The sequence below is a fragment of the Monodon monoceros genome, unplaced genomic scaffold (genome assembly GCF_005190385.1).
Source record: "Monodon monoceros isolate NGI ecotype Baffin Bay Population unplaced genomic scaffold, NGI_Narwhal_1 Super_Scaffold_3, whole genome shotgun sequence".
Taxonomy (NCBI): domain Eukaryota; kingdom Metazoa; phylum Chordata; class Mammalia; order Artiodactyla; family Monodontidae; genus Monodon; species Monodon monoceros.
In genome coordinates, this window is record NW_021703780.1 from 46,286,862 (window position 1) to 46,299,677 (window position 12,816).

The 12,816-nt window shown below is 35.5% G+C and overlaps 1 protein-coding gene across 3 annotated transcripts in view; it reads left to right on the top strand.

The window, feature by feature from the left end:
• Positions 1-12,816, top strand: part of KHDRBS2 (KH RNA binding domain containing, signal transduction associated 2) — a 730,387-nt gene that overhangs the window by 672,960 nt on the left and 44,611 nt on the right. For all 3 annotated transcript variants that reach the window (XR_003796745.1, XR_003796744.1, XM_029243151.1), the window contains one exon: positions 2,984-3,042. Coding sequence is in view for 1 of the 3 variants with exons in the window: in XM_029243151.1 (XP_029098984.1) it covers positions 2,984-3,042 (59 nt within the window). In the remaining 2 variants the exon portion in view is untranslated. The remainder of the gene's footprint in view (positions 1-2,983; positions 3,043-12,816) is intronic.

Consider the following 12,816-nt stretch of genomic DNA (forward strand, 5'->3'; position numbering starts at 1 on the left):
CCACGTAAAATATTTTCTTCTGGGAGAAATGAGAAGTAATATTTGGATAAGCAAAGGTATGGACTCTGGAAGAGTCCATTAAGATTGTTATCCATTATTTTGCATTATCCATTATTTTACAAATGTCTTGTATGTTTCATTTTCCCCTTTTAGAGTTTTGAAATTTAAAATTCCCTCTTGGTGTGTATGTATCATTTATGGTAGACAATAACAGCTTCCCTGTCATGGTCTCTCTCACTACTGTTCTTTTTCCCTCTCAGCTTCATCAATTGAAATCAAAGTTGAAATCCATTTAGAAACATAGTAATGCTACTAGATAGTGTTTTTTGCTACTGGTGTTCATACAACACACTTTGGGAAACATAATCAGGCTTACTCATGAGAAATTTACTGATTGTGAGGAAGGCAGGGAACAGCTGCTCTCAGTGTCCTCATTTTCTCTTCATCCTGATACACGGGAATGCTGCTTGTTAATCACATTCTCATGACTGTCAATTCTTGATCATCCCGGAAATCAGTGAAAAAACTTCAGGACTTTGCTATACATATGTGAGGGTTCTCAATTGGGTTGCATCATTTCTATTAAGATAAACATCCAGCCACCAGCCAATGACTTTAGACTTCTACAATCTCAAGTCTTAGAAAGATGGGGAGAAAAACTTACTACCATATTTTTCTTAGAGAATTTGTATATAATTATCCTGGGCAATGAAGCCCATGTTATCTTTTTTTATCCCAGCTACATTACACTGAAATTGAATTAGTGCATTATCAATTGCCTCCCAGAAAGATAAAAATGGCCAAACTTCTGTCCATCTCTCTTTTCATCTCTAATATACAGACTTTTATTTTATTTTTTGCTTCTCTTTCCTTACTATCAATGAAATCTCAAGTATTTAATATAATGAGACCTATGGGATTGCCTTGAAGGATAATAACAACCAAATAATTTTAGGCCTTTCTTTCTTCCTTCCAACCTAACTCTTTGGCATCTATCACCCACCCTCAGCCCTTATGCAATTTGATATTAAGCCATTTTCTTGCCACACTTTTATATACTTAGAGGAATTAGTATATCTTGATATAATTTATAAATTTATATATACAAATTATATATGTAAATATATATGTATAAATATATAAGCTTATAAATTAAGGTTCAGGCAGAGAAATTTATTTTTCTATGTTAATTAACTTAATTTTGGTAATCATCTCACAACATATATATGTATATATAATCAAAACATCATGATGTAAAACTTACATTTAGAAAATTTTTTAGTTGTCAATTATACCTCATTAAATCCAGAAAAAAATAAAATAAAAGAAGAATGGATGCAAATTTTAACTAAACAGGGGCTTCCCTGGTGGCGCAGTGGTTGAGAGTCCATTTGCCGATGCAAGGGACATGGGTTCGTGCCCCGGTCCGGGAAGATCCCACATGCCGCGGAGCGACTGGACCCGTGAGCCATGGCTGCTGAGCCTGCGCGTCCGGAGCCTGTGCTCCACAACAGGAGAGGCCACAACAGTGAGAGGCCCGCATATCGCAAAAAAAAAAAAAAATTAACTAAACATCTTTTCATCTTATTTTCAGATAGTCCAGTGAACTCAATAATATGATCAGTTTCTGATTTGAACTATCCATTTCTTTTTTGCACTTTTGTCAGGTTTTGATTCATTGTTTTAATTACTTTGTAAAAGAATTTGAACATTTTCTTTTTATGCCATCGGAGTCATCTCCTTTGTTTTTTTTAACATCTTTATTGGAATATAATTGCTTTACAATGTTGTGTTAGTTTCTGTTGTACAACAAAGTGAATCAGCCAAATATATACATATATCCCCATATCCCCTCCCTCTTGCATCTCCCTCCCACCCTCCTTATCCCACCCCTCTAGGTGGTCACAAAGCACCAAACTGATCTCTTCATGTGATGCAGCTGCTTCCCACTACCTATCTATTTTACATTTGGTAGTGTATATATGTCAGTGCTACTCTCTCACTTCATGCCAGCTTACCCTTTCCCCTCTCCATGTCCTCAAGTCCATTCTCTAGGTCTGAGTCTTTATTTCTGTCCTGCCCCTAGGTTCATCAAAACCATTTTTTTTTTTAGATTCCATATATATGTATTAGCATACGGTATTTGTTTTTCTCTTTCTGACTTACTTCACTCTGTATACAGACTCTAGGTCCATCCACCTCACTACAAATAACTCAATTTCATTTCTTTTTATGGCTGAGTAATATTCCATTGTATAGATGAGGTAGAGAACTTTAAATGAATGAGCTTATTTGAGTGAAAAATACAGTGTATCACAAATATTTGTAGATCCTAAATAAAATTAAAATATGCATTAATTATCCAAATACTAAGCTAAATTAAAATAATTTCCACTCTTTGTATAGTGTTTTTTAAAATTATGACTTGGTAACATTAGGCTAAGCATCTAGCAAGATATTAAGTGAGAAGAAATAGCTTATGTATTTGAGAAGCCTAGGGACATACTGTGGAAGAGTTGGAAGGGAGTATAAATATAATTTCAGTGTTTGGAAGTGAAGATGAAATTGATGTATATTTCTTAAGGTAATTGCATTAAAACCCACACACAATTGACCAGATTGTCATCTTATGAGCACTTTTCTTGGAAATAGACATTTTATAACTCTCCTCTTGAAGTATCATACTTGTGCTTTAGAGGAAATTTGATTTATATAATTGGAGGATAGAGATAAAGTACTGAAGTGGGGTGAGAAAATCATAGCACTTTTTGTCAATAACCTGTATTTTTCTTACTGAATATTCTTCTTTGAATTCTATTATTCGATATTATTCTATTATTATTTATGTTCAAATATTTGATTTATGCCTAGAGATTCTTGGAATATTACCTTAGCACACATTTTGCATTCAAATTCCATATAAGTTTTTGGGTTGACTCCTCCTAAATACAGTAACATTGATCGCTGTCTAAATCTATTGCAGTGTGCCTGAGTACTATGACTATGGTCATGGAGTAAGTGAGGATGCCTATGACAGCTACGGTAAGACCTTTACTTTACTAAAACTGTGAAATCAAAACATCCATCAGTCACTGACAACTCAGAAATTACTTCCATCTTTCTCTCCCCCAGTTTTTACAGAAGTCTAGACTACATTGATTTATGTAATTCCAGAGTGAGGTTTGATGTAGAGAGCCAGGACCAGAAACTTGGACTAATCCATTTTGATCAAAATTTCAAAAGCAATTAATCACAATCATAGAAAACTTTCAACAGCAACAGTGAACGTTAAGAGTAGTGTCTTTCTTAGACGTTTCACTGTGTCCATTGTCTGACTCATTGATATGACAGCAATGCTGTCTTTCTGCTATCACAATGATCATACAGTTAAAAGATTTAAAAACTTTGAAGGGCAGAAATTGTAATTTTAAGTTATTTTTATAGCATGTGTAGTTCCTGAAAGTGCTAAATAATGATTGACTCATAAGAATTAATAGTCAATAAAAATATCAGTCTATAAAATTAATTTCAAAATTACATTGTTTAATTTAAAAACCACTTAAAGTTAACAATTCAGTAAGATTTATTGAGTGCCTATGATATATCAATATAGTACATCACTCTAGAAGTGTTGTTTCTTGTTCCTGAAAATACATGTGCAGCATCACCAGTTGACTGCCTTGAAAAATAACATTCATTTAAATGTTCTCAAGTCCTGGATTTTTATTAAAATAATACCAAGACCACTCTGTTCCTCTTTATGAGGAGCAGTAAAGGAGATGATGAACATTTCCTGTGTTCAGGTCTCCACATGATGGTGTAGTGCTCCATCAGGACAGGGAAGGGAAGGTCCAAACATCAGAGAAAAAGTAGTGCACCCTACTTGGAACCAGAGGTACCAAATCAACTCACTTCTCTGGTGACTCTCATGAGGCCAACTCAGAAGTAGGAGCATAAAAATAAGCCACCATCACAATCACTGCTATCCATAAGCTGAGTACCTACATATATTTTCTTATTTTTTTCTTTATAATATATTGAAATTTGAAGTATTTTATCTCCATTTTATAGTAAAAATGCACATTTATCTTTTGTGTGCAAAGATATTGTCAGTCTCCAGGAATATGATGGTGTACATGATAGATATTGTCCCTCCCTGGTTCCTGCTGTCTACTGCTGAGAAACATATTCCTACATATAAAAATTGTGCCAGACTATAAACCATGTGATTCGGTAGAAGGTCAGAGAACATTACTCATGTAACAGATATTTGTGTAATGGCTAACACATGTAAGTCATTGTTCTCAATCCTGGAGATACTGCAGTGAACAATCACTTAAAGCTTACATTCTAATGAGAAGATATATTTTTATTTATAAATCACTTTTTAAAATGGAATTTTTATTTGCAAAATACAGTCATTGTTTTTTACACATGGCACATAAGTTTGAGGGAAAATCCCCTATGAGCTTTACTCTACAGAATTGCATGCACTGAAATCAATGGCAGGGATGAATTTGATGATATCTGACTGCATAGTTGGTAATAGGGTATATTTCTTTTTTTATTTTTTTAAATAAACTCCAGAGTTTATTTAGATTTTACTACTTTTTCCATCAATATTTTCTTTCTGTCCCACAGTTCAATCCAGAGTACCACATTGCATTTAGTTGTCATATTTCTTTATTCTTTCTTGTTTTTTTAAAAAAAAATTTATTGGAGAATAGTTGATTTACAATGTTGTATTAGTTTCAGGTGTACAACAAAGTGAATCAGTTATACATATATCCACTCTTTGGGTTTTTTTAGATTATTTTCCCATGTAGGCAATCTATTTCTCAATTATTTACATTTAAAATGTTAATGCCATGTAATTAAGGCAATAGGGAAAAATGTGTGAATACAAACTATTACTTCTCAGACCTTCTAATGGAGGTGCAGGAGTCATCATAAGGAGAGCTGGGCTCACCTCTTTTACCTATTGTGGGCTTTCCTGGGTGTTCAGCTCTTCTGCTGCTGCCAAGTCTAGAGACAAACAGCCTCTATCACTTTATAAGCTACTCCTGCTCATAAGCATTAGCTTTTATTCTGCGTTAAATTAAAATTTACCAACAAGCAATTCTCTGCACACAGAAAGCAGTTGATAAATCTTTTCAGTAAAGTAATGAAGAAAATGTGGATAGTGGTTTGACTGGACAGGGTAAGAATTATATTAGGCAGGAAATTTTAAGTAATAACTTTTACTACCTAAAATTTTAACCAAATTGGCCATATTCTTAATGTTGAAAGATTAGACACATTTATGCCTACAAGTAGACTTCGCTTTAGGGTCTTAACTTTTTCTTTGGCCACCAGGATCTGTGGCCATTTTCTGGCATCATTGAGCAAGCATTAATTCAAGAATACACTTCACATTCAAGATGGTTTCACTCTTTGCTTGTAAATGTTGATATATCAGCCCTCTATGCATTCTGATTTGGAAAGTGCCTCTTGATTTTCACATCAGAAGGGTAATTATTCAGGACAGAATTTATTTACTTATTTATTTGGGGTCAGGAGGTGACATTCCAGGGACAGAGGCAAAGAAATCTAACCAACACATTGCAACATTTTTTCATGGTGCAGCTCATAGGAAACAGTGGAGTTCAGCAAGGGGGCTGCTCACAAGTCAGGGCCCCTTCCACCAGCAGCCCAGGGCCCCTTCCATTACCCCATAATCCTCTCTGCTCACTGTGACTCATCTCTGCTACACTGGGCCACAGAATGCAGTCAGGAACTCTGAACAAAAGCGACTGTTTTAAATGATGCACATGTGAAAGTAATTATATATTTTTAGAATTTTTTTTTTTTTTTGCCACAGGTGTTAAGAAATCTAAGTAGATACATAGGTATGATTAATCTAAAAATAAGTTTTTTTTCTTACTCTAAAAATAATACACATACACTATAGAAAATTTAGGTTAAAAAAAGGAAATTTAAATTACACTCCTATATTTACTAATTCTTTACTGTTTGTTACATATTTTACCAAGTTTTAAACCCATCATGATACACATCTTATTTAAAAAGATATAGACTGCTTTATAAAAATTCCTATAAGATTTTTCCACCATAAAAGTTTTTTTTTCAGTTCTTAATCATTAGGATAATACCTTGACAAAATGCAGAATTTAATATATTTTCATATGTGCCACTATAATTAACCATAAATATGTAGATTTGAAAAGGGACACTCCTTTTATAGCAACAGAAAATAAGAAACTGCTTGCATGTCAATCCATACAGTCATGATATTTAAATATGGATATGGATATTTAAATCCGTATAGTCATGATATTTAAATTTGGGGAGTGTCCATGTTCCCATATTCTTTACAGAAAATAGAAAAAGGTCAAATGATGAGAAATAGAGCTCAGCATCATAAAGCCTAATTAAATTAATATGCATTATATGCCCTCAGATTTTGGTATTAGGTGATTATGTAAAGGGTACTTTAAGTTCAGGATTCTTGCTCCATAGGTTGCTCAGCCTGTCATGTCCAAATGGACAGATGATAACATTTAAATATGCACGTGGAGCAGTGATTTGAGGACCCACTCATGTCAATTATAGATTGATGTTTTTCACTAATTTTCCATACCTCACAGGTTAACAAGTATCCATTTATAGCTTATCTTTAATGAACTGTGCACAATCTTTTAAATTAATAACATTTACTCCAAAATGTAAATCTTGTATCTCTGCTTATTCACTTATATTTTGAATTACTAATTCCTCTCTGTTACATTTTGGTTGTGCCATGGATACAGATCTGTATTGTTATAAAACAAACAGCTCCAATTCTCAGTTTCCTGGCAACACCCAGACTTAAATAGTATGTGAGGAGGCTCACAATCAGCTGCCCCAGAATGTCCTTTGCTGCTCAGGCTTCAGGAAAGAGCTGTGGGAGAGGAACAAGGAATGCTCTCCAGAATAACGGTGTCCTGCATTCGAAAGACTCATGGATGGAATCTCTCATTCAGGATTCCTTCAAAAATAGTTTGAAATAAACCAGTAGAAGTAAAAATCCAGTCATTCAGTGTGACACTTCAATCTGAATCTTTATACATCATGTTTCATGTATCACCAGATTGAAATTGTATTTGTCTCTTTTGGGCCCATAATTCATGGTGAAGTAACAAATACGCTGACTTCCGTGAATATCATGTATCACTTTGGGCTTCATTGCAATTAAATTATTCAAGTTATTTTTGTAAAATTTAATATTGAATATTAAACTATTTTCTTACAATGATGTAAATATAAAATTTTAAATATTAAGTATTTTAAATAAATATTAGTATGAAAATATGATACAATTATATTTACTTCATATATAAAATATAATATATAACAATTTACTTATATTATTTATTGTATTAATGATTATTAAACATTTCATTAATGTTAAATTATTATTAAATTAATATTTAAGTATTAAATTTCTGATAACTTAAACTTTTTGGAACATGAATATTTGACTTACAGAAATCCCAAATCAGTTTTTACAGTTTTAAAATATTTCCTACCTTATCAGAGTCATTATAATTGTTTTGGATAAGTCTGAATAGCTCATAATTCAATAAGGGTGCATTTTAAGTACAGTGCACAGATCAGCTTGTCTTATCAATACTTCAAATAAGAAACACCCTCTAATCTGAGATTGATAGCTAAGAATGGACAGTAATATTCTATTGTCAGAGAAGAGAGCTGTTTATTAAAATGTATTTAATGTATGAACTGAAGAGCTAATTATAGGTCTATTCTGTAGTGACATTTTAGATGACACGTGTGTGGAATCAAGGAGGGTAATATTAATACACTGTCTTGAAATGAATGAAATCAAAAAGAATTTTTGTACCCTATTCTAGGGCATTTGAGTGCCTCACTTCAAGTTGATTGCAGAACACAAATGCGTTCATTTTGTGATGAGGAGCTGGAATGATTATTATCCCTATGTGAAAATAAGCCCTGCTTTGATTAAGCTGTGAAAACAGCAAAGGAAAATGAAGCTACCTGGCAATCATGCCACCATGTTATTCAAGAGCAAACACAGTTCATTTGCAATAGTAAATAGAAATAGAAATCTGAGGAAATTGATTTTACAAATGGAGATGAGTTTTCTTAATATGGGCAAGAATTTATCAGTCATTTTTAATAGTAGTGTATACAAAGTATTTATCATAGGATTAATATCAAAGTTGTTATTGAGAAATATTGAGAAAAAATCACTGTGATGTATTCAATTTAGCTTTTAATATAGATTTTTAAACTTTATTTATTTATTTGCGGTACGCAGGTCTCTCATTGTTGTGGCCTCTCCCGTTGCGGAGCACAGGCTCCGGACGCGCAGGCTCAACGGCCATGGCTCACGGGCCCAGCCGCTCCGCGGCATGTGGGATCTTCGCAGACCAGGGTACAAACCCGTGTTCCCTGCCTTGGCAGGCGGACTCTCAACCACTGCTCCACCAGGGAAGCCCTAAATTTTATTTTTAATGAAAGAAGAACTAAAGAAATTGTGCTTCTGAAGTATTTTAATGGCCAGTTGTAAACTTACTTTAAGGAGAAGCTAATTTTCTGCTCTTTACTATTTCAGAGGTTGCAATGAAATGGATATCTAATCCAGCTAGTTTTGATAATAAATTCAGATTATATTGCTTCAGCAAGAAACAGCCAAAATGAGCATGACACCACCACTTCACTGCTTGCATTGCTCATTTGAAGTTAGATATACTTAACAGTGGTTTCAATTTTATTTTAAATCATGCACTCCTGAGTTCAACAATTTTAGGTAATACTGGAACCTGTATTTCAGTATTTTAGATCAGAGATTTTTTTTTTACCACAGGCCTCTCACTGCTGTGGCCTCTCCCACTGCGGAGCACAGGCTCCGGACGCGCAGGCTCAGTGGCCATGGCTCACGGGCCCAGCCGCTCCGCGGCATGTGGGATCTTCCCTGACCGGGGCAAAATCCCGTGTCCCCTGCATCAGCAGGCAGACTCTCAACCACTGCACCACCAGGGAAGTCCCTAGATCAGAGATTCTTAACCTTAATTATACATTTTCGAATCACCTGGTGAACTTTAAAAAATACTAGTGTCCAGTTACCATCCCAATTCAGCTCTATCATAATCTTTGAAGATGAGAACTAGTTCCTGGGTGGTCTTCCTGGATGCTCAGGTTGAGAATAAGTTTTAGATGGATACATGGGAGCATGCTGATAAGCGGCCTACAGTCTTAATATGAAAGGTCAAAACTGTGCCAGCCATCTGCATTCTTGAACACAACACACAAGTTATGTACAGTCTACTTTTAGAACAGTGGGGATTTTATAAGTAAACATTGTGTTATAGAACCAGGCATTTTAAATTCATTAAAAAAAACTATATTTAAATAATGGAAAATAAAATTTAGCCTTTTTTTGAACAAACAGTGCCTTTTTGAACAAGTGTGTTTAAACAGTTAAATCTCAAATTTGATTTTGTCTAAAATTCACCTAATCGAAAGTCCACAAAAAATTATAATCCACATGCATTTAACAACTCTCTTGAGGAGCCAATAAAACAAGTCATAGGAAAGTTCTTTCATTACTTAACTTTCTGCTGAGTTAATAATACAATCATTTTAACTGAATGGGAGGCAAAAGTTGAGTGATTTATTGTCAGAATCTTGGAATGAACTGATCATGTACAAAAAAATATATTCTATATGACATAGATTTGTGTTTCGAATGTACAAAAAGAATATTTTTAAAAAACACAAAGTACAGAGTATAAAATTAAAAGCTGGGAGAACATTTTCTTGCCAACATGGAAATACACCAACTAGGAAGATATATATACAGGAGCTATGCCACCTTAGTGTGTCTTCATAGAATTTCCAGAGTTTAGGGAGATTTTATGTTTATTAAAAGAGGGCATGGATTTAAAAAAAAAAGACTAAGATACATTGTTCTAAAATAAGTGTGTTACACTTCATTTATCAAATATGTCATAATTTATTGAATGACTCAATGGGAACTGATATATATGAATTGCTGAAAAACTATGCCATTTGTTGAAAATGTAATTTTAATTATTGATGACTAATAACTGATGTGTTTTTGTATTGAACAAATTACTTAACCATACTGGTACCTTATCAAACATTTAGCTCAGTTGTAAGACGTGCCAAGAAGAAGAAAAAAAAGTAGGTCCATCTCTCTGGTGTCTGGTCATTGTCGAAGAAGATTTCAGGGGCAACCCCCTTAGTCTCAGGGGACTGACAGACACCCAGGAGGCTTTCAGCATTTGGAAGTTCCAGCAGGGATAGGTCCAGTCATGGGCAAAGAGCTAAGATTCACATTGCTGAGAAGACCAGGAAGAGCAAACAAAGAGACTAGGGTGGGTGCCCAGAGTCAGGCCAAACTTTGCCAGTTAAGGGCACAGTTCTCCATAAAAGTGTCCTCACTTTACACACAGACACAAGTTTGGGTTACCCCAGGTCACCCTTACTTCTGACCAGCTGGTTACAAATTTGGAGGTTCCCACTACCTCCTTAGGTTTGATAATTTGCCAGAATAACTCATAGAACTAAGGAAAGTGATATACTTACAGTTAACTTTATTATAGCAATAGGATAGATAGCAAAACCAGCAAAGGGAGAGACACATAGGGCAAGGTCTGGAAGGATCCCAAATGTGAAGCTTTCAAAACCTTCAAGGCAGTGTTATCCTCCTGGCAACATTGATGTGTAGCAATGAAAAGTATTGCCAACCAGGGAAGCTTATGTAAATCTCAGGGCCCAGAGTTTTTTATCATTGTTTTATTATATAGGCATGATTGATTAGATCACCTTATCTCCAGCCTCATATCCTCCCCAGGGTGGACTGGTATCATATGGTAAAGGCCCAAACCCTCTAATCTCATAGTTGATCTTTCTGGCATGACCACCCACCAACCTGAGTCATCTTGTTAGCATAAACTATCAGGTCAGGTGTGGTCAGAGGGGTCCACCATGCATAACCAAGACACTCCACTTACTCTAGGAAATTCCAGAGTTTAAAGGTTACCTTGTGGTAACCAGGGACAAAGGTGGCCAAAATTGTTTTCACACAGGTGTTGAGATGAAGGCACCAATCTGAGAAAGCAGGCAGAGGCTTGTGGGGCAAAATCAGAGGGAGCCAGAGTTGGTCAAGCAGTGAGGGTAGCATTCTGTTGAGTTTAAAGTCTGATTTGTATTTTTAACTCCCCAAAAGTGTAGTTGGTCTGAGAATACAATCTGGGCTCATTTCTATTATCAAGTATAGAAATGACAGATGTTGTGAGTGGGGGGGGGGGGTGGCATGTGTAAGGAAATCCAGAAACTACAGGTTCAGTCTCTGTCTACAAAGGTATGCCACCAAGCCCACTGTCTTCACTGAATTAAAGACGTTATTGGACTTCTTTGAGAAGAAGATCATAAAATATTATTTTTTATCATCATTCTTATTCTTCCTTCCATTATTTCTCATAAAGCCCTTATGTGCATTTCAAAAGAAAAGGTTTATGACCGAATTCTGCAGGTTTTGATTGATTCAGAATTTTATTCAACAATAATTGAAGTATTGTTTTTGGCTCATGTCAAAGAAGCTTCTACATTGTGTCCAATTATCATTCACCATTTTTTTTTTTGAAATCTTTCTAACTGGGTTATTTATTTCCTTTTAATTTAGATGGGATCTTAACTCCAAAGAAAGAAAAACATTACAAACTTAATTTAAAATATTGAGAACTTCTTTATTTGTCTACAGCAGCAAGATATTGTACAGCAGAGTCGAGAATAAAATATAAGTTAAAATTTCAAGCTACATATGCAATTTGTAAAGGATGATAATCAAGGGGTGATAATTAGAAATACAATAGTACACATAGAATTGTTATTATTAAATACGATAACATGTAAAATGTGCAGGGTGGGAGTTAAACAGACTAGACAGTTTAAAAATAAATAGCACCAGCTGATTAGCTCAAGATGGTGGAGTAGAAGGATGTGAGCTCACACTCTTCTTACAAAAACACTAAAATCACAACTAACTACTGAACAACCATTGTCAAAAAAATGCTGGAACCTACCAAAGAAAGACACCCTACATCCAAATATAAATAAGAAGCCACAACAAGATAGTAGGAGGGGCACAATCACGATAAGATCAAATCCCATACCCACTGTTTGGGCAACCCATAAACTAGAAAACAAATATACCACATAAGTTATCCCACAAGAGTGAAAGTTCTGAGCCCCACATCAGTCTTCCCAGCCTGGGGGTCCAGCAACAGGAGGAGGAGTCCCCAGAGAATCTGGCTTTGAAAGCCAGTGGGGTTTGATTTCAGGACTTTCACAGGACTAGGAGAAACAGAAACTCCACTCTTGGAGGGCACACACAAAGTCTTGTGTGCACCAGGACCCAGGGGAAGAAAGCAGTGACCCCATAAGACACTGGGCCAGACCTACCTGCTAGTGTTGGGAGGTCTCCTGCAGAGGCGGGGGGGTGGCTGTGGCTCACTGCAGGGACAAAGACACTGGCAGCAACAGTTCTGGGAAGTACTCATTGGTGTGAGCCCTCCTGGAGATCACCATTAACCTCACAAAACAGCCTGCATGCTCCAGTGCTGGATTGCCTCAGGCCAAAAAACTATCATGGAGGGAAAACAGCCCCATCCATGAGCAGACAAGTGGATTAAAGTTTTACTGATCAGGGCCTTGCTGCCAGAGGGACAAGACCCAATTCTACCCACCCCCAAGTCCCTCCTATCAGGA